Here is a 26,996-nt window from a genome sequence, read left to right as displayed (position 1 = left end):
GTGAAGATATATGGAACTTGAATTTTTTACATTACTTACGTAGTAGATAAGTAGCAAAATAGTACCGAAAAATCTCCCTCCTTACTTACTTAATTGGCGCTTAACCGTTCAAACGGTTAAGGCCGTCCAACAAGGCGCGCCCCTTCGCTCCGCCAACCGGCGCCAATTGGTCACACCAAGGGAGTTTAAATCGTTTTCCACCTGGGCCTTCCAACGGAGTGGGGGCCGCCCTCTACCTTTGCTTCCATAGGCGGGTTCCGATAGAAACACTTTCTTGGCCGGAGCATCATCTTTCATTCGCATAACATGGCCTAGCCAGCGCAGCCGCTGCGTTTTAATTCGCTGTGCTTTAAAATTCATGACCGGATTATGAGGGCCTTCCAATTTTTGTTGTTGTACTACTGACATATCTGTCTGTTCTTTTTGCGTCATTGTCAAACAATCTATCTTTCTTGTACTAAAACTGGGAGACAATCACGCAAAGCGAAGGTTTTGCACTATAGGTCTAATGACTACCTCCAAACTGGTGCAAGTCGGATACACAGCGGTACAGTTGGCAGCCGAATTTGTATCACAGCGCTTAAGTATGAGCCATAAATAAAAAAATAAAATAAAAGCAAGGCGCGATATACCGCCGAAGTGATTTAGGCCGAGCTTTGGGAAGGACTGACATGGCAGAAATACCCTCGGAGTGTTTGCCAAATTACTGCCAAGGGGCGTCCCGCATAAAATTTTGTTTTTTCTTATTGAAAAAATTTGTTTCTGAACTTTTGATGTTTCTTTGGCCGGGATTTCCCCAGTTTCCCCTTCCCTTTCAAACACCCATGCTACCAAAAAGAAATCCATAAGAGCTCTCCGCTTTTATGTTGTTGTTATATGGTGAAATAAAGCTACAATAATCAACGTGCTCTAATTTGTTGAATATTATTTGGTTTTGGTATCACTCAAGCAATAATTTAAATAATTCAACGTCTAAGAAGCGTGAAAATGTAACAAAATAATAAACTAATAAACTTATTAAAAATGTTTCATTTACAGATAGAGTAGAAGAGAATTATAAGATTTCGGTTGAGAAAACGGTTGAATGTTTTGAATAGCTACTTTGCCATTGGGAAATGTGCATAAGTTATAAAGCCCAGACAAATTAACATTGAACTAATTAAATTTGTAGGTAATAAATCAATTGCAATGCATATTTTTGTGTGTAGGTATGGATGTGCATTGAGCATTTACTGCCTTTGCAAGATGTGATGTACAATGGGGAAATAAAATGAAATATTTCTCTAAAAGGAATATCTCGACAACGAATGAGGGGGGGGGGGGGGGGGGGGGGGGGGGGGGTTTCAGTTATAAGCGATATCATCAAAAAAAAATGTTTTCTTCGTTTATTATTATTATTTTTTTTTTTTCGTTCCAAAGAGACTGCCTTAGCAGTGGCTTGGCAAATCTTCCGAGTGTATTTCTGCCATAAGAAGCTTCTCAGTAAAATTCATTTGCTTTAGTAGATACAGTTCAAAGTCGGCACAAAACCTAAAGGTCCGCCAATTTGTAGTAAAAATTATAAATTAGAGGTATACCGTGCCAACTAACTAAACGATTCTCGGACGATGTATGGGACTGTTCAAATATGTTATACACTATTTTGTTTATTTGCACAGTTTGATGTTCCAAAACAGTAGGTTTTCACTCGACAAAACATATTACAAAATTTTTCAGATGTGATTTCTATCTTTTGTTAACGTTGCCCAACGCTATCCGAATTGGTTTAGGTTTAAGCATATTATCATACAGGCAGTGACGTCAGATTGTGGAAAATTACCCTTTTTCTGGGATTTTTCAATATAAAATTTAGTAAAAGTGAAAAATGGACATTTTTTTTCCCTCCATATAAAAAGGAAATTTCTTGTAACAGACTTACCTTTGTATGAAAAGCTGATCACAATATAACTAAAAAAAAATTCAGAACTCTTAATTTACGATACTCTAAAATGATTCATTGATTTTCATTCGTAACGTACCCTGATACAATTGCACTAGAAAATACATTTGAATTTTTGGTAACTCAAGAAACAATTGTCAAAATTTGTTTTGCTTGGCTGTCATCAGGGCCGGCTCAACAGAATTTGGGGCCCTAGGCGAGTTATTATATGCGGCCCTTTCTCCCGTATTTATAGAAAGAAATTGGAGATCAGAAAATTAAGGATCAGAAATATTAAATTCAAACTTTGTGTCAATAAAACAAAAAAATATTTCTTTTGCATATTAAATATATTTTCTTTTTTCAACAAAAGAAAGAAAATATAACACACAAAAGTATTTTTAATTATCTTAGAGTTTACTAAAACTTCATTTTCCGCGCCTCCAACTCAGAGAAAGTTGAGATGAGTCATGGCCGAACGCAAGTACGTTCTGATTAGTTTCAGTTTCGAAAAGATACGCTCGCCATCCGACATTGGTATCGTCAACAAAATACTAAATTGGGCATGAGACCAGACAATTTGTGTTATAAAATATAACTAAGGTGAAAATTAATTTTCTTTTTTAATGGAACTAAATATAGATTTTTTTTTGCAAAAATGATTTTTAGTACAAAAGTGTTTATCGAATTTGGTGCCCCCTCGAACTTGGTGCCCTAGGCGGTCGCGTATATGTTAGAGCCGGCCCTGCCTGTCATTCTCATTCGTATTTTCATATTTACAATGGTGCGTAAAGGTTTACTAATAAGATATATATCAGCTGTTCGTTCACAGCTGTGTTTACCTGACCATAATGCTTGTTCTATCTTATATTTTATGGAGCCTTTTCGGCGGCGTTGTACTACTCTGGTGCAAAATAGTGTAGAAACTGTAGTGTAGTACTGTTCTTCGCGGATAACTTTTGAACGGGTCGAAAAACTTGACTTTCGTGTTTGGACTCTGTTGATATAACTACGCGTCTTTTGATTGCCTATCCTGTGACTTCTGTAAATTTTTCGAAAGGTCTCATATAATGCACTATACATTTCATGCTAAATGTGTCTAACAAAATTTACCATCACAGCAACCCATATCTGAAATTCGCTAATTATTGCATCCCTGCAATTTTGATACTTCGTTCAGTGTCAAACGCACGTTCCACACTGTTTTGACACTTCGTTCAGTGTCAAACGGCGTAGTGTTAAAAAGCGGCTGAAGCAAACATATCCGACTTGTAAACCTTTACAATATTTTGCACGATTCACAACAGCATACAATTATTTAGTACCCTGCAAAATTTTGCTTCTAGAATTTATTCAGAAGACATAAATTGTTATGTTTCAGTACATTCTTATGTCCCCTGAAGTTGTCAGGAGTAGGAGTGCAGTGACTGGTTGGAATCTGTGCCAGACGATCCATTCAAAAAATTTCGTATGGCGTGAAATGCATCGTTTCAAATCTCACTCAAACAAATTTGATAGTTCGGCTCCCAATTTTTTATATAAAGAAGATCTCTCTTGTTAATAAATGTAGTATATGTATGTTTCCATTTTTTTAATTTCAGTATTGCGATCTTCTGATAGTATTACTTCGGTCGCTGGGCAGTTTCGAGTAGCAATGAACAATGGTGACACACAGCACAGCTGATGATATCTGGAGCATTACTTTGCATTGAGGTGCGAAATAAAAAGCCCCCACAGGTTTCCACCATGCGTAACAAACTAACCGATCACGGTTGCCACAGCTTCTTTTCATTTGGGACCAAAATTCGTCGAAAAAAGGACCAAATTTAAAAAAAAAATGACCAAACATTGTTTTCATTTGTTTGTATACATCAACAACTTAAAAAGTACAAAACAACACAACGTTACAAACAAACAAAAAGTGCTTCAATTAAAATTGATGAGAATTATTGATGATGATAATTACATACATTTTATCACATATGGGCATATTTTTCAGTCTTATACACATATTTATGTGTATTAGAGCGGGTCAAATTTATTGTTGAAAAGGCACATCCAGTTTCTGAGTCTATGGATCATACTGAGTAATATTACCTATGGGACCATAGGTCTGAAATGAATTTCGAGCCTCCCTAATCAAGTGAGATATAAAATTTTATATCTCACGTGATTAGGGAGGCTCGAAATTCATTTCAAACCCATGGCCCCATGGATAATATTACTCAGTATGACCATAGATTCAGAAACTGGATGTGCACCTGAAGTTTTTTTTCCATAAAATTTGACCCGCCCTAGTGTGTATATATTTAAAAACTTATAATATATTCTGGGCTACATCGAAAAAAACGTATAATAAAAGCAGTTTTATATCGTTCATTGTATAACTTTTCTAGGACCAGCCTATGTCTTTCACCGACCAAACTTAATGAGGACCTGGGTTTTGCGTACAAAGTTCTTTGGCTAACATTATGTGGTTGATTGAAATAAACTCCAATTTATTGCGTAATTTGGTTTTAATAAAACAATTCAAAACATTTTCGCTGTGCGGCCGCCGAATTATACCATTTCTATAAAAGCTTACTTTTTCCCAAAAAGCTAAAACGTCTATATCAGGCTTAAAAGCACAATTTAACAGTCTTAAAAGCTTCCATTGTGTAACAATGGTATCTTGATCGCACTTTATTAAGTACGAAAAGTTATTTATTAACGGTATTATAGAAGATTCGGTTTTTGCTAATACCTTGTCGGGAGTAATTGGACATAAAACTTGTATATCACATCTAGAAAAATCAAAGCGTTTTTGCATTTGCTTTAAGAGTTAAATATAAAAATCTAAAATATTCTTTTTACCGCAAGTTTTTGTTCATTTGTAAAGTTATCGCTTTACTTCCAGCCAAAACATTTTTTAATTCAAGGTAGTAAGTTTTATCACTTAAATCAAACATTTTTAAGCATGCAATTTTTTTTAAGCATGCAATATTTTTTATGTACTCATTATGCATAAAGTTGCTCAAGATAAGCTTGAGGTGTGCTTCAATTTGATGGAATGGTAATGGCAGAAGAATCTTTTCTGATTGGAACTCTTTATTAAAGTATTTATAATTTTAAGAATATAGGCGAGAAACAGCATATACGCTTTTATTTCGGGATCTGACATTAAATTTGCTAATTGTATTGCACTAACGCTACTAAAGCTTGACAACCGTAGCCAGGCATTGGCTTCTTTAAAATACGCCCAAAAGAATGATTTTAGCTTTTATTATCTGTTATATGCTTCTATTTTAGTTTTTATTGACAAAATAAAAAGCACGCCACTCACTTTCGCTTCCCAAAAATAGAATTATGTTTAATCTGGCTACAACGGCTTTCGTGATTGATTGTCGTGCTCCTCTGTCGCGCCGAAAATAACGACGCTCATGTGTAAAAGTAATTTGACAGATGTAGCTTAGTAGCCGCTGTCGTTAATGTAATCAGGCATAATCCATTAACCTTAATTTCACACACACACACATACACTCGACTGCGTGCTCAAGAGTAGACATTCGGCACTCACCGTCTCTTTGACGACTTCACTTTCCTGCAAGGCTTATATCGCTGTTACGGCAAGCTTTGATTTTCAGTCAAAATTTTAACAAACTCCCCACTGTACGGCGGATGTAATTATGTTAGTTAAAATTTAAATAAACAAATTATGATTTTGGATTTTCTCAAGCGAATCAACGCTAAGAGCTAATCGACGGGTTTTGGAAAACTTTGATACACATCTGTGTACATTTAAGGGTTACTTCTGCATGCAGTATTTAATTTTTTCCCAAGATAAACTATTTTACAATTTTCCGCTTATAAAAAGAAGCCATCGCAGACTTCTAGCAGTTTCGAATAATACTTTAATATAATTACATTTACTCGGGGTTCACGAAAATAGTCGGACAATCACTTAAAATAAAATAAATTTTTAGCAAAATGCAGATTTTGTTCGTGTATTTGGGCATGATTCTAGTCACGACCGCCAACGCTGCTTCACATTTCGGATATCATTACGCAGGCAACAACTACGGCCACTCTAATATTAATACGAACAACAAAAATACTAAAACCATAAACTCGACCAACAGTGAGCAATTTGTTGATCTTACACCTAGAAGTAACTCCTTTTTCTTGCCACAAACGATGGGGCAACAGCAGCAAAATCAACAATCAAAATCGAAGCAACAACAAGAGAAATCAGAACAAGAAGCGTACATCGGTAACAAATATTTGCCACCTTCTGAAACCACCGCCAACGAGCCGATTATCAGCAAACAATTCTTTTTGGTCTCAGCTGCGGAAGAGGATCCTGAGGAACCAACACAACGCACAAAACATATTATTATTGGACGTCCGCAAAAAAACTATCGCGTAGTTTTTATAAAAGCTCCTACGAGTGATAATTCTAATCTCAAGTTCACTGCTGAATATGCACCACAAGAAGAGAAAACCGTCATTTATGTGCTGAGTAAAAAGAGTAATGATTTAGATATTGACGAGATTGCTACACCAGCACCAACGAAACCGAGCAAACCGGAGATCTTCTTTATAAAATACAAGACACCTGAGGAGGCAAAGGCGGCGCAAAAGGAGATTCAAGGTGAGTGAAGTCCAAAAATCAAGATAGTTTTATTAAATAGGTACAAAATCATCACATATTGTTGTAGTCATAAAAGCTGTGAAGTAATTGTTGTTGTTGTGTTAACAGTGCTTCGCCCCATTCAACATGTGCGACCACTCCAAATTGTCATCAAAGTTCTATAACGAGAGTCCAAGGAAACTAGCAGTTTCAACAGGGTTGGATTATAGGGATGTAGCTGTTAGAGGCCTAAGTTCAACATTAAAATTGAAAAGACGGTTGTTGTCATGTGGGAACACATAGCATGTAGGACATACATACATACATACATAGGGTTCGTTCTGGACAACTAAGAGTTTAACCTGTTACAGTGTCCAGAACGACGTTGGGCAAAAATGACTCTTGTCTCCCTTGGTAGTCTGCTTTCTTCCTTTGCAATGTTTTAATAGTGTATATTGATAACAGGGTTCACCGGGCGCGGCCAAGCGAAGAAAAAGGACCATCAACATCGATAACACTCTCCAACGCCTTCGGAGATTGTCCTTATCGCTACAATAACAACAACAACAACAACCTGACAAAGGTGTTTAACAATGCTGTGTGGATAATGATTAGGACCTTATGCTTATCTGGATCAAATGGCTGCGTAGGCAGGTGACGGATTTTATCATAGTGCTTACGGAGATGTTTCCCTATGGAAGGTGGGGCTGGATCAAGCAGTTGTTTGCTGGGATGTCCAGGCTTGTGAAACTGTATGTTTAGCATTTCGTTATGCTCTTTTATGTTGAGCGCTTCGCCTCACTGTGTAGATTATATTCAGGTTTCATAAGAAGACATCCGGTGGCAGTTCTGAGCACAGCATTTTGCCAGACCTGCAGCCATTTCCAGTATGTTTTTTAGACCAGAAAACTGGGGACGCGTATCACATGAGAGGTCGGCCAATTGCTTTGTAAGTTGTAAGCAGCATTCCTTTATCGTTTCTCTAAGTGCTGCCGGCAAGGGATTTGAGGATTTTGTTGAGGGTTTGTACATTAGATTCAATTTCAGAGGCATTCCTCTTGAAGGTAAGAGCGCTATCGTGTGAAGAAAGCAGAAAGACTGGGAAGCTAGCTATTAATTTTAGAAATAAATTTGCCTATTGAAGGGCCAGGTCCCGTTGCATTTATCGTGCAGTCGTCGACAAAGGAAATGGTAGTAGCGCCTTCTGCGGGTGAAGGCAGCTTTAATATATAAATTTTAAACAGAAGTACGGATAGGACACACTCTATCGCTATGCTATTAACAAGAGCACAAATATCAGGGCAATATCCTCTTGGATAGCAGGTAACACCTGACCGGATAGTTATGCCTTGATTTTCTAAGATTTGGCCCCTGCGGCTGATGTTGGGTTGAAATAGACTGTTTTGATTGGTATGATGGGTAATAAAAGCGAGGCCTGAACCATTACCCCTAACGTGATCCGTCATATTTATGTTGTAGCCATCGCAAAATCGGAGGTCCGATCTTGTTCATGAAATCGGTTATCTCCGCGATCTTTCCGGTTAACCTCTTGCAATATAATTGCGGAAATCTGAAGGGCAACAACTTCATACAGTTAAGCCATAGTCATGGCGTCAACTAAATAAGTATAGACCCCCAAACCTAGATCAAAACAGCGATCAACTCAGAAAACGCAAAAAGCTGACTGCTTCTCTCATATGCGCCAATGCAATTTTTAGTTATTACAGAAGCTTTCCTGGCTAATTAGTGAAGATTTTTGTTAATCGAGTATACACTTTGGTAGGTATTAAATTGGGAAGCCCGGAAGTGCTGATAACTTCCAAATTTAAGATTTTTGAGCTAGCTCCCTATTGATCATATGGCCAATTGAAATTATGACCATATGAAATGGTCACAACGTAAAATTTCAACCCCATCGCTGCCAATAGATAATCGTTTGAGTGAAAAAAGCCTTTAAAAGGGTTATACTTTCTAACGAAATTTTAATATTACTTTTAATAAAATAGCGTATTAAATAAATTTAAATAAACCAGTTTTCTATGATTTTTAAATTCTGTTTTTTTTTTTTTTTTCAGAGCAATATGACAGTCTTGGTGGCACGTCGGAATTTTCAGATGATGGTGTTGTACCTATTAAATCAGTTATTGGTTCTATTAACGATGTAGCATCCAACGGGGGCTATGACTATCACAAAGCTCAAAGTGGCGGCGATTCATCAAATCTAAAACCAGCTCGTTTTTATTTCTGAATCTCTTTATATTATTAGTATATATTTAGGTGTTAGTTTTATCTTGTCGTAAGTCTTTTATGTTAAAGTTCTTTGAATAAAATTGAAAATTTACCTATGCCGAAATTTAAAATTTCCTTTTTGAATATGTCCTATAAATTTACTGTTACGTAATAAATAATTTCACCTTGTTGCGTCCGTTGTGAAAATAATAATATTCAAGCGGTAATCTCATTTACGTAATTTAGACAAATTTCTCAAGCACCATTTTATTATTACTATGTAGTATTCGCCTTGTGTTTGAAATTCAACTTCTACAGACGGATATAAGTCTTTGATTTCTTTCCCTTGTTTTCTTTCTTTTCATCTTTTCATCTCCTTTTCTTTCTTGTCATCAACTTTTCTTCCGTTTACTTTGTTTCCATTTTTCTTCTTTTTTCTTTTCTTATATCTTTCTTTATCTTTCCGTCCATTCCTTTCCTTTTCTCTCATTTCGATTATTTTCATTTGCTTTCCTTTCCTCATCTTTCCTTTTCCATTCTTTCCATTTCTTCCCTTTTCTTTCTGTTCCTTTCCTTCTTTATTCGTTATTTTATTACATTTTATTTTTTTATTTTTTCATTTTATCTATTTTACCTTGTTTTATTTTATTTATTTTATTTTGATTTAACTTTAATTTATTAATTTCACTATTTTTATTTTATTTTATTTAAATAAATTTTTTTTTATATTTTATTTAATTTTACTCTGTTATATTTTATTTCTTAATTTTTTTTTTTTTTTGTAACATTTACTTTAAATTTTTATTTTATTTTATTTATGTTATTTTTTACTTTAATTTATTTCAATTAATTTTGATATTTTTTTATCTTCTTTTATTGTTATTTTGATTCAGTTTTATTTTTTTTTTATTTATTTTTTTTTTTTTGTTTATTTATTTTATAAATATAGTTGGTAAAAGGAATAGAAGTAGCAAATTTGCCAGTCAAACAAACCACCCCTGTATAGCTAAATGGTTAGCGCAGCGTGCCTAAATCGTACTGATGATGAAGGCTTAGCACCCTTCGAAATGGATCTATCTGCGCAGCTTAAAATTTTCTACTTACTATTCCAAAAACAAAATAAAATTTTTCAAATTTAGAAAAATTAAAAAATAACAATAATTATCATTAGAAAAAAATTATTGTTGTGGCCTTGAGCTCGAATCGAACCTTGAATTCTTTTTTTTTTTTTTTTCTATTTTACTTAATTTTTTATTTCATTTAACTTTTGTTTATTTTATTTTAAATTGTTTTATTTTATTATAGTTTATTTGTTTTATTTTATGTATGTAAGCTCCTTGATACTCATCTCTCTGCGCTACTTAATGTGAGCGAAGCCAGGCCTACTTTTTGCATGTTATATAAAGTTTTTGAAAACACGGAAAACATAATTATTCAGTGAATAAAGTAACTACAATGACCAAATTTCAAATATCGGTTGAAATACTAGCCCCTAATTCAATTTTTATTAAATTTTTCAAATATTATTGGGCAAAAAATTACAAATTCGCGAAAAATTCGTGCGAAATTCGTCTGGTAAAAATGAACGAAATCGGTAAGCGACCGAATCTCCTTTTATATCAAAAAGAGAAAGGACCGCAGGTGAATGTAATAGGGAATATTATGTCACTGCTATTTTACTCTCAAATTGTTTTTATAACAAAAAACTAACCATCGCCGTTCGTAAACTTTGTAATTTTCTCTTATATCAATAACAAAAAAATAAAAAAAATTAAAATAGAAATCTTCCTAGCACCGCCCCTTTTTTGACCAGTCGATGTATCTTGACAAATTTCGGTACACATGTTTGCCTCATAACCACAAGTATTACTGTTAAAAATGGACGAAATCAGATAAGGACTACGTCCACTTTTATACAAAAGAGGTCAAATAACAAGACCGTAGACAAATATAATAGGCAATATCTTTGCAAAAAATAATTTTTCTTCAATGCGACTTTACTTTTTAAAGTGTGAAAATGAATAAATAAGAGATTATGAAAATGGGAACCGCCCCTATTTGGAGCAATCTCATAAGTCTATGTTTGGGGAGCCAGTCGTGAAAAAAACTAAGTGCACTTATTTTCTTTATTAAGTGGAATATATTTACCAAAATAATGAAAAATCAATCAATAAATACACCCACTTTTGATAATACTTAGTTTTGAAAGACTGAAGCTAAAGGATCTTTAAGGTGCAGACATTGTTGCTTTGTCGGTAACCGTATCGGTAACCTTATAACAGCTGATTCGACCAACCTTATGGGAATCAATGCAATCGATTATTGGCGCCGCTAAGGTCGTAACCGTATCATATCCAACCAATTGGTTTTTGGTTACCGTCGTAACGATAAACAGCTGATTACGTTAGGGATACGACTACAGCGATACGATAAACGGCACCAATGACTCCGCTTTTAGTAGCTCTCAGGTAAGTATATAGTGTTCGGTTACACCCGAACTTAGACACCCTTACAGAATAGAATTGAAGATTTTATACAAAGGCCTTAAGTAACGAACTTTTTATGAATTAGGAAAGTGGTTCTTAACAAAAGACACGACTACCCCAGCGGGTTGGGGGGTCAGAATATTCCCGCGGTAGGTATGCCTGTCGTAAGAGGCGGCTAAATACCAGATTCAAGGGCTGTGTAGCGCAATCCTTCAGGTTGTCAGCGCAATATATAGCTTCTCCAAACCAAATTGTCAACCTCACCTATCCGCGGCGAATTCTGTTTCACTAACAGACGAGGCTCTGGCGACTCCAAGCTCCTCATGGAACTTGGGGGTGGGGAGGGAGGGGATGGCCTGAAGGTTTAATGTGGCCACATAAATCGTTCCTGAGATGGTCGGGCTAGCACCTTAATGGTGCTGTGGTACCGGAGCGTACCGGATCTGTATCCGGCAAAGGACCATTACATCGATAACACTCCTCAAAGCCTTCGGGGAGCAACCTTATCGCTACAGCAACAACAACTAACGAAGTTTATAACTGTAAATATATAGTTCATTTGCTTAGTTTTCACTTAGTCAAATTTGACCACAGACTTGGCTATATCATGAAAACGGATTGTCACATAACGTCAAATGCGTTTGCCGTCCGTTTTGACTAAAATTACAACTAATTGACCAATAAGTGAAAACAACAATTGCTCAATGGCATGGCAAATACCCCTTAAGGGTATAAATCAGAGTGGAAAAAGGATCTGTCCGCCAGTACCCGTAGGGGTACAAAGAGGACCTGACCGACACTGCCCAAAGGGGTAGAAAGAGGCCGTCCGACTGTTCCCTCTCAGGTTTTCCATGCCAACTTATTGTTACAACTTCTTTAGCGGCGTTGGTGAACTATGTTCAACTGTGGTCTGGTAAAGGTCTTGTCAAACCCGAGAAAACGACAGCGAAAAAAATATCAATCACTTTTAGCGATAAGGTTTTGTCGGAACCGAACGTATTTTGTCGACAATTCATAATTTGGCCTCCGGCTGGCAATGTAAAAGCGAGCAATAAGGCGAGAGCACAAACTCAAATAACCGCAGACGTTAATGAAGCTATCAAACAGGAGCAGTCCAAAGCAGAAGGCTCAGTAGCCATGCCAACGGCAGAAACGCAGAAATTTTAAAAATCAAAAAGGAATCCTCATTATCAACTTCTGTAGTTTTATAATGTTCCTTCACTATCTCTGCTGCATTAAAATTTTGCGGCGGATCATTAACACTTACTTTACGGTCATTGTTTTTGAGATGTTTTCGTTTTTAAATTAACATAACCATTACTGATAAATTCACTCATCTTCTGATTGGATCGGGCGAAATATTCTATCACTGCACCAGGTAAAATTTTTCTTTTCTGCCTTCGGATTATTGTTGTTGAGGTCAATACGCGTATTTTGACACAAGAAACCATCCACTATCATTATAGTATCATTCTATTACCATTGGGGTTAAAAATGCGACTGTTCTCTACTTGAGTGATTTTTGAAACGAAAAGGGATTAGTCTTCATATGTGCACATATTGGTACAAAAGGGCTTGGTCCTATCGATCCCTTTTGGGTATGAATGGGTACAATTAGTCCCTTCATAGGACATGCTCAAACAAAAGGGAAAAGTTCAACTCATACAAGGAGATCAAAACTGGCATTGGTCGCATACTCCTTTGCGACTCATCCCGGATTCATTCAAGAGTAATCGCATTTTTTGTAGGATAAATATGTGGTGTCATGCAGTAACCGTTTGAGTCAACATAAGGCAAAATTTAGTTAGTATTGTAATGGCCCGATGTTTGTGTGTTGATAAAGTTATTAATGACTACATATATGTACATATGTCTAGCTCGGTAAGGCAGTCATATAGAATTTTTTAAATGGTATTCAAGACTTAAACATAGATTTATACATATGAACACTTGATATATTTACACTTCAATAATGTTCTGTTAAACGCCTGAAGCACTTGAGCTATCAACAAAAATGTATCCAAAACAAATATTTTATCGTAAATCTGTCATTATCTGGATATATAGCAGGGATGCACCTTAACGTTAAGCTAATCGTTTATCAAAAAATTTCCACCGTTTCCGTTGAAACACTTCGAAATATTATCGATAAAGAAATTATCAAGATAAATTGTATCTGGTTTTTACCGAAACGAAAAGCTTTCGTTAACGTTAAAAACGTTAACAGAAACGTGATACTTTATGTTTGAATTGTGCTGGCAATGCTATAGCCATGGTGAAGCCGTAAGGTGATAACAGCGAGCGGACTTACACACACAAACTCCATGTAGTTTGTTTCTGTAATTCGTTGGTGGTAATGTCAAAAATACTTTGAGAAATGTTCGTACTGTCAAAATTCATTAGAAAAGTTGCAATCAGCTAGGCTAATGCTTTCACCTTTAATGACTCCGCCATCAATCAGCTTTGCCAGCGTAATTTGAAATTAATAATCAACATAAACGATTTCATTTCGTTTTGATATGGCAGAAAACGAAACAAAAGGGGGACTCATGAAAGCATATAAACTTATAAGGTGTAAAATTATATCCATTTACACACGCTGTTATATGAACGCACCTAGTAATACTCTTGATAAACTTGATTGTTTATCAGCTGAATTATTGCCAAACAAAATTTTTTTGATTGTTATACAAATTAAAAAATGCCAAGATTAAGTGAAAAATCAAAACTAAAACTCCTTTACTTGCTGATGTTGAAGATTTCTGATGAAAATGCCTGCTGTAATGTCTGCAAGGTTGCATTCCTTTGAGTTTATCGCGTTTACACAATGAAATGTACGAGTAAATTTATACAAATTGTGTAAATGATTTTTCATACAAAATTTGACAGCTCGTTTACGCACTAGATAAATTTATACGTTTACACACTTTATAAGGCATTTATACGGTTACATGAGTCCCCCTAAAGTCATTTCGTTTCGTTTATTAGCGTTAATTATCGTAACGAAATGATATCGGTTCGTTGGTTAAGCATGCCTGATTTATAGTTTACGAGGTTCATAAGCTGCAAGTTCAGGCGCTTTGAATTTACTAATTCGTCATATTTTTATGCTTCAGTGTTAGCAAAATAACAACAAATTTATCACCACAACACCTACACACATATTTTAGGTGGATTGGTGAATATTAAATGAGGCGATTGATTTACTAGGTACTAGTAATTTTGTGATTTATTGCTCTTTTTTCTCTAAGTTCAAGCACCTTGCATAGATTTATTTATTTTTGGCCAGCAACTGTGCGCTGACCTACCTGGAGCACCTTTTAGCTATCCCTATTTGTTCATTTACTTGCTATTTTTCACAATTCATGAGTTTTGTGCAAATTTTGAAATTACATCGGTTTTATCACCTTAAACCTAAAAAGTATATGATATAATTTCAAAACAACTACTCGCCAAATCTCACTGTTTAGGCCGCTAAGCTAAATATCTCGTGCCACCCTAATGTGCACTTTTTTATTGTCTAACTGTTGCACACAAATGCGCGTTAGAGTCCGAATTAAGGGGAAACTGAACGAAAGGGCCTATGATCGGCCGGTCCGATATAAATCCTAGTTACTTTTCGTTTTTCTTTCCTTTTTGACTTTCAACACCTGCAGTCAGGAGCATCGGAGCAGCTACCACACCGAAGGTAATTTAAAGTTAAATACATACCTTTGTATTTTCATCCTTTTTTATACTTTATTATATAAATATAATAAAACCATTGTACCGAATTCAAACTAATTCATTTTCATTTTGGTGTACTTTATCTCTCCCGTCTCATTCCCATACTTTGAGTCATTCCGGAGCATAAGCCCATAGAGTGCCCCGGCTTGACATTTTGGTCCTTCGAGCCGGCTATGAACCAGTGACCTATGGATCTACAGTCCAGTCAGAGGCAAGAGACGAAGTCACGAAAGCTCTACATTCAGCAGGATTTCCTTTACGAAAATGGACTTCCAACTGTGAAGAAATTCGTAAGGACATCCCTAAGCAACATCTACTCAGTGAAGACTTTTTGGCATTCGAAGATACCAGCACAGTAAAAGCTCTTGGAATACGATGGAACGCGCATAGCGACTTATTTTACTTTACCGCAAGGCCATTGGAAACAGACCAGGAACTTACAAAAAGGGAAGTACTATCAGCCATAGCCAAACTATTTGACCCACTAGGATGGCTCGCGCCAATAGTAATCGTGGCCAAAATACTTATGCAAAGTATTTGGCTGGAAGGTACGGGTTGGGACAAGGTAGTTTCCACTACAACGCTGAAACGCTGGAAGAACTTTACTCAACACTACCATGAAATAGACAATATCAAGGTTCCGCGTTGGGTATATTTTTCGCCGGGAGACAGCATCGAACTCCACGGTTTCTGTGATGCGTCTGAAAATGCCTACGCAGCCACGGCGTACCTCAGGGTCAAGAAAGATGACCAAGTTTTTGTTAACTTGCTTCTAGCAAAAACCAAGGTAGCCCCTGTAAAAACAGTATCACTCCCAAGGTTGGAACTCTGTGGAGCTGTACTTTTGGCGGAAATGATGAACTCAGTCATCAACAACCTCAACATAGGGCAGGTGGAAACGTATTTATGGACTGACTCAACAATCGTTTTGGGGTGAATTCGAAAGCCGCCATGTTCATGGTCTGCATTCGTCGCCCATCGCATAACGAAAATAGTCGAAAAAGTGGGAAATACAAATTGGCTGCATGTGGAGTCAGCTGTCAACCCAGCTGACTAAGCCAGCAGAGGGTTACCAGCGTATGAACTGATAAAAAATTCGTTGTGGAGGCAGGGGCCCTCTTGGCTACAAGAGGACGAATCCCATTGGCCTATACAAGAGGGCAACAGAGAAAAAAAAGGTTCAAGCTCACGCGATAGCCAGAACTGACAATAGAACAGACATTCTCGATAGGTTTTCAGATTTGCCCAGAGCGTTAAGAGTACTCTCTTATGTGAGGAGATTTATCCAAAGGACTCATCCAAAAACAAAAACCTCGTTCCATTTTAAATCTCTGTTAATTTCCCCAGAAGAAATCGAAACAATGACCCAACGCTTGATACATATCCAACAGAAATATTACTATGGGAAGGAATTTTCGAAATTAAAATCGCAGGAGTTAATAGAAACGAAAAGTGAACTGTTACCCCTTGACCCCTTTCTGGATAAGGATGATCTCATAAGAGTAGGCGGTCGTCTTGACGCTTCGCAAGATATACCATTCAAAGAACGTCACTCTATAGTGCTGCCCTATGGCAGCCAGTTCTCCCGCCTTCTCGTCAAGTTCATTCATCAGGTGGCACTCCATGGGGAAAACCAGTTAATGCTGCGTCTCATTCGCACACAATACTGTATCCCCAAAGCCAAGAATCTGATCAGAACCGTCATACATAACTGCAAAACTTGCACCATCTATAAAAAATGGGTTCAAACACAACTTATGGGAATATTACCAAAGGAACGCACCACCTTCTCTCGTGCCTTCACGAATACAGGTGTCGATTTTACCGGTGCCTTTGAAGTCAAAAGTTATTGCGGCCGAGGATGCCGGATCTCAAAAGGCTACGTCTGCCTTTTCATCTGTTTTGCGACCAAAGCGATTCACTTGGAAGCTACCACAGATCTTAGTACCCCTACGTTTTTAGCTGCCCTTGACAGATTTATCGGCAGGCGAGGATGTCCGAAAAATATTTACGTCGACAATGGCACTAACTTTGTCGGAGCTGCTCGGTTGTTGCGATCCGAATTTAAAGCGCTTATCACAGAAACGAGGGATAGAACTATAACTAAGTATAGCCATCAAACGCCTCTAACCCCAGGCCACTTCCTAGTAGGGGGCCATCTGTTAGCTCCGCCGGAACTTGATTCCAACGAGAATCCTGCCTCCGTAGTAAACTGGTGGCAGAAACTTAAAGTTTTACACCAACACTTCTGCAAGCGTTGGAAAAACGAATATCTTTTTGAGCTACAGAAGCGCAATAAATGGAAATATCCCAAGACAAATATAAAAACTGGGGATCTTGTAGTAATAAAAGAGGACAATCTCCCTCCTAACGAATGGCGATTAGGCCGAATAACCAACCTCCACCCTGGTACCGATGGCCGGGTCAGAGTTGTCGACATCACAACTGAAAGGGGCGAAGTGAGAAGGCCACTGACCAAGTTGGTTTTACTTCCACCGGATAATGCGGAGAAGCCAGGAGAAACCGCGCCACCGCTCTCGTTCCCACCTAACGAGGCCCTTTAGGAATCCAACGAAGAAGGAAAAACCAATCTGCCACTGCAAATACTCGTTAATATATCCCTTTAGTTTTGTTTGCCCGATATAGATGAGCAGAACTGCGTTCTATGAACCAATATCTTATTTGACGTTTTCAGCGTGGAAAGTTTATTTTGAATGGAAAATTTGTTGAAATTTTCTAAGAAATATGCGAGAAATACGTCATTAAAAGCATAACTTAAATTTTTAAATCAACGAATATTTTTCATACCTTTAATCGTTGACGCATTATTACCAAAACCTCCACCACTTGCAGCGCCAGACGAATGGCTTGGAGAATTTACTTTATTTGTGCTGGTGGACTGCTTACACTATTGGCACTGTTGTAATCGGGAAATTGGCGCAACTCATTGGAGCCACTTGACTGCATATTTTATATTTAAAGAACTATAGACAACTTACTAATATGCGTAAAAACTTTACTTTTTCATGCACAGCACTTTTCATCGTTATGAACTTTAATGCTTTCCTTTTTCAAATTTCATGCACATTTTTTTTTTTTTGCAAATATAAAATGCATTTATTAACTTTAATATGTCCTTTTAATAAACTCCTAACCACGGACGTTTATCTTAACTGCATTGGTACATGCCAAAAATTGTTCTGTTCAATCATCGCTGGATTCAACATTTTCTGTTTGTTGGGTGACTTCATCGTCGTTTCTCCTGCGCGCCAGATGTACACGCGAACTGGAGTGGAGCGAATACCCTTTGACCAGATGTGCTTATTCAGGCGTGTGTCTATTCTCCCATCATTGGTACCCATTTCTTTCTCTGGAAACTTGCGTATTTCTTTGATAGCGCGTGGTGCGCGCTTCTTGAAGCCAATATTATGCACACGTTTGGACAAATGTATTATTGTACGTTCACGTTTAACTACCTCATTGATGGCAGATTTATTATGGTTTTCTACTTTTTTTGTTTTCGCCATATTTTTGACTGAATGTTGCCTGCTAACAAAATCCTATAGGAAATGAGAGCCGACGTATAGACATCTTAGTAATATTTTTTTTTTGGGTTAGGTTTAATGGCACGGACGTTTATCCATAAAGCCAGGTTAAATCTCAGTTGGTTATTTCTTATGATTGTTGTAAAACAAGTTTATGTGTAATGTTGGCTTCACTAATACACAATGGTAATACCAATTCGGCCAGAACCATGTGTAGCAGCTTGCTATTAGTATTTGACTATCCGTAATTTTTAAAATGGTATTTAGATGGCACCACGCCAGGTTATATTCAAAGTCTTCGTATTTAGTGTTATCTATTTTTATTATTTTTTTTTTTTTTGAGATGCAATTTCAAAGAGGCCAGAACCACGTGTAGCAGCTTGCAAATGGATGTCAATTATTGTAATTGTTCTCAAATTCTATTAAGATTGGCATTTCGATGGCACCACGCCAGGTTATATTCAATTTGTCAATTAATTAATTAATGATCACAGAAAGAGATTTTAAAATTTTTGCAATCAAAATTGCAATTTAATGTTCATAGATATGCACAGTATTGCATAGCTTTTAAAACGAGCTGCTTATTTAGCATAATTATAATCCGTAATTTGTTCCGTTATAATTCCTTAATTTCCAGTATATGGCCTGTTGCCATGTGCTAAACATTTTCCCGTTACGACAGTTATACGTAAATCGAGTTGGTATTATGGGGCCCACGCCAGATTATCAATTCTAATTTTTCAATATGCTTTCATTTATACTTTCACTGATTCCTGTTGTGAGTGCACAACCACTATCTGACACCAGATCAGTGAAGCACTGCATCTCCCAACTCCGCCGAAAAGCCAAAAGGAAGCACAAAGCCAACCTTGAGGCCTATTAAAATTTTCGACTCAACTAAAAAAGCCCGACAAATTATAATTGAGCCGAGGATGACCCGCACGACCACTCTGACTGAACGACTAGAACGGAATGCATCTTAGTAATATGCGTAAATACTTTATTTTTTCACGACACGTAAATTTCAAACAGCAGCTCATTGTTTACTATATAGTTTGGCAGCTTAATTCGAGGTTATGTTGCGAATAGAGTGGAAGGCACTCGCAGGCCGTGAAAATGGCACTCGAATGGAGTGGAATGAAGAACAGTAGGAAGACCAGAGTTGCATTGGATCAATCATTGCATCAATATTAAAGATAAATTTAGCTTTGCTGCCCTCCCTATTCCGACTGATGCCCGCCAAGGGGAGCGTGCCTTCCGTAAGGTCATTAAATCCGCCTCGGCACATTTCATTCCCGCCGGGAGAATTCCCGAAATCCGGCCCCACTTCCCGGCGGAGGCCGCGAGCTTAGCGAGGGAACGCGACCTTATAAGACAGCTTGATCCAGGCGACCCCCAAATAAGAGATATAAAATAACGCATCAGATTGCTTGTGGACGAACACAAGCGGGCGAAATGGGAAGAGCACCTAAGAGGTTGTAACCTCTCTACCGGTGTAGGTAAACTTTGGTCCACCGTAAAGTCCCTATCGAATCCGACTAAGCACAAAGACAAAGTTTCCATCGCCTTTGGCGATAAGGTGCTGTCGGATGCGAAAAAATGCGCGAGCGCTTTCTGCCGACAATATATAATGCATCCTACGGTCGACAGAGATAGACGGAGAGCCAATAGACACGCACATAAACACAAACTCAGCGCGTCACCAATTACCATCACCGCTAGAGAGGTTGAGGACGCCATTGGTCGCGCTAAACCATCCAAAGCAGTGGGCCCAGACGGCATAGCCATGCCGATGCTTAAAAACCTATGGAAAGAGGGTTTCAAATATTTAGCGCATGTCTTCAACCTGTCTCTTTCCACCTTTGTCATACCCGAGAAATGGAAAATGGCCAAGGTGGTCCCGCTACTAAAGCCTGGGAAACCAGCTAACGTAGGTGAGTCATATTGTCCGATATCTCTCCTATCGCCAGTGGCAAAGACGCTTGAAGCCATTTTGCTCCCTTATTTCGAAGCACATTTGCAGCTAGCCCCTCATCAGCATGGCTTCAGAAAACTCCATAGCACTACCTCCGCGCTAAATGTCATTAGCACCCAGATAAATTGCGGTTTGAATCAATATCCCCACCATAGAACAGTACTCGTAGCGTTAGACCTATCAAAAGCTTTTGATACGGTCAACCATGGCTCGTTACTGCAAGACCTGGAAGGGTCTACCCTTCCCCCATGTCTTAAAAGGTGGACCGCAAATTATCTGGGTAGTCGGCAGGCATCGGTGCAATTCAGAAACGAAACATCAAAACAAAGGAGAATTAAACAAGGGGTGCCACAGGGTGGTGTCCTATCCCCGCTTTTGTTTAATTTCTACATATCTAAGCTACCTTCACCACCGGAAGGAGTCACAATCGTTTCCTACGCCGATGACTGCACAATAATGCCACAGGCCCAGGCCCAGAGATCGATGAGCTATGCAATAAAATAAACGGCTATCTCCCTGATCTCTCCAGTTTTTTCGCCTCGCGAAACCTGGCATTGTCACCGACTAAATCTTCCGCGACCTTATTTACAACATGGACGCCCCAAATGTCGACCATATTGAACATCCACGTCGATGGCACTACGCTACCGACTGTCCTACACCCCAAAATCTTGGGTGTGACGTTTGATCAGGATCTACATTTTGGTGCGCACGCAACCGCAATTCTTCCAAGAATTCAGAGCCGTAATAAAATCCTCAAATCCCTTGCTGGCAGTACCTGGGGAAAAGATTAAGAAACGCTCTTGACCACATACAAAGCAATTAGCCAGCCGATTACGTGCTACGCGTCACCCATATGGTCGCCAAGCCTAAAAACCACCCACTGGAAGAAACTACAGGCCTGCCAAAATACTGCTCTCAGAATCGCCATGAGCTGTCTTCTTATGTCCCCAGAACAACATCTGCATAATGAGGCGAGAATACTCCCCATCAGGGAGAGAAATGAGATGCTGACCAAACAGTTTCTGTTGAATACCCAGAAGCCTGGGCATCCCAACAGACATCTGATTGACGAACCAGCACCGCCTAGGAGCCTAAGAAGTCATCTCCGTGAGCATTTTGAGGAAATACGGCACCTGAGAACCCAGCCGTATGATCGAAAAAACACAAGCAGGTCCTTGGTGAACTCCATAGACAGGCGTCGGACCTTTATGTCGGGAATTGCCCGGTGAATCCAGTACTTGAAGAAAAATATCCAGAACTCGCAGAAGAGGAACGCATACTCCCCAGGGAAATGCGTGTCACTCTTGCTCAACTTCGTTCTGGATACTGTAACAGGTTAAACTCTTACCTATCCAGAATCAACCCCGACATACAAAATGTATGCCCCGCTTGCAATGTGTCCCCACATGACACCAACCATCTCTTTAATTGTAATGTGGAACCAACGCCTCTAACACCCCTTTCCTTATGGTCCACCCCTGTTGAAACGGCAAGTTTCCTTGGACTCCCGTTAGAGGATATTGATGACAATTTGTGATCGGTCGCGGCTATTAGGTGGGGCGAGCATTGCTACAACAACAACAACAACAACATAAATTTAGAAAAAATAATTAAATACTTGAGTATAAGCAAACATTTTCTTTCAATTACTGCAATTAAGGTGTCCTAGATGCTACATATTCCAAATTTATAACATTTTATGTCTGTTTAAAAATTTAACTTCAATTTCCCTAAGATTTCCGTAATAAGGCCATTAGTGATGTTTGTGTGTGTGTGCAAATTTTGAGCGATCAGCTGTTAGTTGCGTTACTTGGTAAAGTTTACAATGCAGCAGCTTTTGTGGGTTTGGATTTTTTGTGATCAGCAATCACGTTTTAGAATATGTCGATCTGTCAGCTGCTCTAGGATGTTGCAAGCGCGCCGTCTATTGGCAGTTTAAGACAATCACATATCCGTCATTTTAATACACGGGCACTCAAACTGCTCAATTTAATGTTAGGCCATAGTCACATATGCGATAGCAATTATCTATAACAAAATTAACGAGCGTAAATTTTCGACGCCCGAGACAAATCGTCAAATCTCTCTTCACCCGACCTCAGTAAAAAAACCGACTCAAATCATTTTGTTTTTTAAGAGTTATAACCAAAACCTTTTCAGGAGAAATGGGTCGGTTCCGCGCATTAAAACAGCATGCTGAGGGTTCATCAAGCCTGAACAAAAAGTGCCATCTCTGTGAAAAAAAACACCCTATACGTCTGTGCCCCATATACCGCGCCAAGACACCAGAGGAACGACTCCGCGAAGCCCTCAAAGGGTCATTCTGTGGAAATTGCCTGGCCATGGACCATTTAATTAGGGAATGCACAAGTCAAGGGAGATGCCGTCAGTGCGGCAAGAAGCACCACTCAACTCTCCACCTAGAGGACGACAACGAAGAATTAAACCTTCTTTGGGAAGCACGCAGCAAACCTTGGAGCACGCAAGTAGCTGAAGAAGAAGACGACGACGTTATCTCTTTATACGCCTCGGAGATTGGAACGGAGACCAGGCCTCTTCGTCCTGAATCCCAAACAAATTACGACATATTTCGGTCCGGAGCGGAGACACGGCCTCTTCGCCCGGCCCTTACCAGGGGATTGGAGACTCGGTCTCTCCGACCCCGCTTACAACACGAACGCCAACATCCTACCCGACAAAATAAAGTCACCAAGTGCGGAGTGGAGTCAAGGCCTCTCCACCTGCATCGACAGCGACATGGGAAGGATATAAGTAATTCACGCCAGCTTCATAAGCCGAAAACCTTTCGCAATGGTCTAATAGGACAACACGTAGCCAGTCAACCAACATTGCGGCTAACTCTCGCGATTGCACCCACCGCAGTGGTAAGAGTAGAAGCCATGGGACGTCTCCACCCTGTCAGAGCCCTCATTGACGCCTGCTCACCACATACAATCATGTCATCCGATTTGGCATATGAATTAGGATTAACCCCGTCCAGGATCAGTGAGCAAGATAGCTGTACTCTGCGTCTAAGAGGGAAGCATGGCGAAAATAAACGTATATCCACATACGCTACCCTAATCCCATATTGTCAGAGGGTGTCGCCAGGGGGCAATCTGGACTCGTCAATAGCCAGCAGCTACACCCACATTCGGCTGGCAGACCCTCAATTTTATAGGTCGACTCCCATCCGTTTAGTTCTTGGAGCGGACATCTACGGAGAAATCTTGTTACCTGGCCTCCTACCGAACACATTCGGACCTCTTCCAGCTCAAAGCACGATATTTGGGTGGGTACTCTCCGGAGTCACCAATGTCTAAACTTTTAACATTAAACTTAAGGTTTTACAAATCATTTCTTTTCTTTCAAATAATGAATATTATATGAGGCGCCTAAATGCAAAACCTCCTATTTTGAATTTTTGATTTAATATTTAAATTGTGACAATATTGCATCGCCTCTACCACATTCTTTTTTTCGATAGATATATTGGACAGTGCAATTGAATTTAATCCACGTATGTTTTCTTATATTCTAGTTTAAAACATTTACAGCTTTCGAAATGGTAGTTTCTGCGGCTGCCCTAGACACATATGCTTTCTTACCGCAAGGGGCCGGGATGTTTAGGCCGATAAGCTAAATATCTCGTGCCACCCTAATGTGCACTTTTTTATTGTCTAACTGTTGCACACAAATGCATGTTAGAGTCCGAATTAAGGGGAAACTGAACGAAAGGGCCTATGATCGGCCGGTCCGATATAAATCCTAGTTACTTTTCGTTTTTCTTTCCTTTTTGACTTTCAACAACTGCAGTCAGAAGCATCGGAGCAGCTACCACATCGAAGGTAATTTAAAGTTAAATACATACCTTTGTATTTTCATCCTTTTTTATACTTCATTATATAAATATAATAAAACCATTGTACCGAATTCAAACTAATTCATTTTCATTTTGGTGTAATTTATCTCTCCCGTCTCATTCCCATAATTTGAGTCATTCCGGAGCATAAGCCCATAGAGAGTGCTCCGGCTTGACACTCACGCTAACAGGAATGTAGTAGAACTTTGCCAAAAAAGTAGTAATAAAAAAATAATGAAAATAAAATTTTAAGTTAAACGGTTTTATTGAAAACAATACTTGCATGAAGCAATATTTTTACTAAAAGCTAGAAAATAATTAGTAGGTCACAAATTGTCATTAATATCCTCTAACAGGAGTCCAAGGAAACTTGCTGTTTCAACAGGGGTGGACCATAATGAGAGGGGTGTTAGAGGAGTTGGTTACACATTACAATTGAAGAGATGGTTGGTGTCATGTTGGGACATATTGCGAGCAGGGCATACATTTTGTATGTCGGGGTTGATTCTGGATAGGTAAGAGTTTAACCAGTTACAGTATCCAGATCGAAGTTGAGCTAGAGTGACTCGCATTTCCCTAGGGAGTATGCGTTCCTCTTCGGCAAGTTTAGGGTATTGTTCTTTGAGCACAGGATTGCCTATTATTTCTCATTCTATTTAGTTCATTTACTGACTCATTATTACATGGACTCTTTCCTGACTATTTGTTACAATCTAATTCCTCAATACATAATCCTTCCAAAGACTTTAAAGACTCTGCGCCACGTATGCTTGTCCCTCCTCGAACTCCAAAATATTTTGATGTCACTTCTATAGGTAATATTTGTTACTAATATGAGCCAAATCGGACATCGTAGGTCGCTTTCTATTCATGTATGTATTATGTGTTCCAAATATGAGCCCAGTCGGACCACAAATACGATTTTTTTGAATATTTCGATCCATCGAAGTTTTTTCTCTGTGCATTGTCATCGGGTTCTGGACTATATTCCAAGTTTCAAACTTGTAGCTTATTGAGAAGTTACTTAAATTGCAATTACAAAATTCGTGCCAGCTAGCCTGTCAAGTCAAGCTAAATAAAACCATTTAAAACGCAGTAAAATGCACATATAGCACCGTAATAAATCAAGTATGAAAAGTCCGAACGACAAAGGTCTTGGAGGACTCATAGTTTGAAGAGTTTGGAAAGGAAGTAAAGAATCCAGCTCTGTGCATGCGAATTAGTTTTGTATAGGTAACCTTATTTCACGCAAGCATCACAAGCATCAGTACAATTTTTAAATTACTTATCTGAACATTAGATCCGTCACCGACCGGTATATACTTTTTTTACTACTATTAATGTACATATGTATGTATTATACTATTGTTGTTGTATAAATCTACGGTTTGTGTGTGACATGATTTACCTAGATTTTTTTGGCATTGTTCAATTTTTATCTCTTACATCGTGCTCATTTGACATAAATTTGGGTTACTTGACAGCTTAATGAGAAATACTTGGTAATTTAAGTTGAATTTTTTTTATGCATAAACCCACTGATCGTTCATATCTTTGCGTGTATTCAATATCAGCAACTACTGGCGTTTGCTTTGAATCAACCGCCTTTGCATATGATATGATTATATATTAAAAAGAAATAAGAGCTTCAACCCTGAAATTAGTTTTATGACAAAATAAATATTTTAGGTGAGCATTGTACTAAATTACTTACGATTTTGTTGATTAGTAACAAGGTGGCACCTCTTTTTTATCTTAAAGAAAAGGCGTGAGTACCAAATACTCGTAAAGCTCGATGCGTAAACAAACAGATTTATGTCTAAGAAACTAATTTTTTTAAGCTAACTAGAGCTCGCACAGTGTTAAAGTTAAGCCATAACAAAAGCTAATTTTACCAGAAACAAATAGTTAGGATTTTTGAGAAGAGAAGAGCTTTGTCGACTTTGTCTGGGCAATTTGTCGATGGAGGATGCTCTGCTGGATAGCGACGGAGAGGATCCCAACATCACGGTGATGGAGGCAGGGGAGTCTGAGCAAGCTCATGCTGAGGTTGCTCCAGATAAACCTGCACAAAAGTAAGGCAGCCTCGGCTGCTCTCATCAGTCGCCTTTCTAAAGGCGACGTCGAAGTGGTCCTTATCCAAGAACCCTGGGTGAACAACTCAAGGATTTGCGGATTGGGGGCCACTGGGTTTAAGCTCATCCGAGCTGCAGATGAAGGTAAAGTGAGAACATGCATTTTAGTAAAGTCTGAGCTAAATATCTTTCTCTTGCCTAATTATAGCAATGGTGACGTCACAGCGGCCAGTTTGTCAAGCGGAGGCACCCAATTAACGCTAGCCTCCGTTTATATGCCGTACGACGCAGAGGAACCTCCTCCGCAAAAGACGGTAAAGGATCTGGTGGCCGACTCAAGCCATCTGTTAATTGGGACAGACGCAAACGCCCACCACGTGCAGTGGGGTAGTTCCGACATAAACACTCGGGGTGAGTCACTTTTTGAGTACCTTTTAACAACTAACCTTGTAGTTTGCAATGTAGGTAATGAACCAACTTTTATTACTAAAAACCGTAGAGAGGTTATTGACCTCACTATTTGTAGCGAAAGCGTTTATGGGTGGGTTAAAAAATGGCGTGTTCTTGA

The 26,996-nt window shown here is 38.5% G+C and overlaps 2 protein-coding genes across 7 annotated transcripts in view; one reads left to right on the top strand and one right to left on the bottom strand.

Annotated features, from left to right (window-relative positions):
• Window positions 1-26,996, bottom strand: part of goe (gone early) — a 235,801-nt gene that overhangs the window by 97,409 nt on the left and 111,396 nt on the right. The window lies entirely within an intron of this gene.
• LOC137250403 (uncharacterized) lies at window positions 1,091-8,836 on the top strand. 2 transcript variants are annotated; one of them, XM_067783135.1, is made up of 3 exons: window positions 1,091-1,171; window positions 5,881-6,548; window positions 8,603-8,836. In XM_067783135.1, exons 2-3 carry the CDS (start codon window positions 5,885-5,887, stop codon window positions 8,773-8,775), a joined length of 837 nt encoding a protein of 278 aa, XP_067639236.1. In that variant the 5' UTR covers window positions 1,091-1,171; window positions 5,881-5,884; the 3' UTR covers window positions 8,776-8,836. The 2 variants fall into 2 exon arrangements, with proteins under 2 accessions (XP_067639236.1, XP_067639234.1); XM_067783133.1 differs by lacking the exon at window positions 1,091-1,171 and having other exon boundaries at window positions 5,808-6,548.

The sequence above is a fragment of the Eurosta solidaginis genome, chromosome 4 (assembly GCF_040869045.1).
Source record: "Eurosta solidaginis isolate ZX-2024a chromosome 4, ASM4086904v1, whole genome shotgun sequence".
Lineage (NCBI taxonomy): Eukaryota > Metazoa > Arthropoda > Insecta > Diptera > Tephritidae > Eurosta > Eurosta solidaginis.
Note: the sequence above shows the minus strand (reverse complement) of the source record. Positions and strands in the feature narration are given on the sequence as shown.

Excerpts from the sequence above, each read along its gene's own strand:
- LOC137250403 (XM_067783135.1), top strand. The coding sequence starts at position 5,885 with ATGCAGATTTTGTTCGTGTATTTGGGCATGATTCTAGTCACGACCGCC. Across the intron at positions 6,549-8,602 it reads GGCGCAAAAGGAGATTCAAG|AGCAATATGACAGTCTTGGT; the intron begins GTGAGTGAAGTC and ends TTTTTTTTTCAG.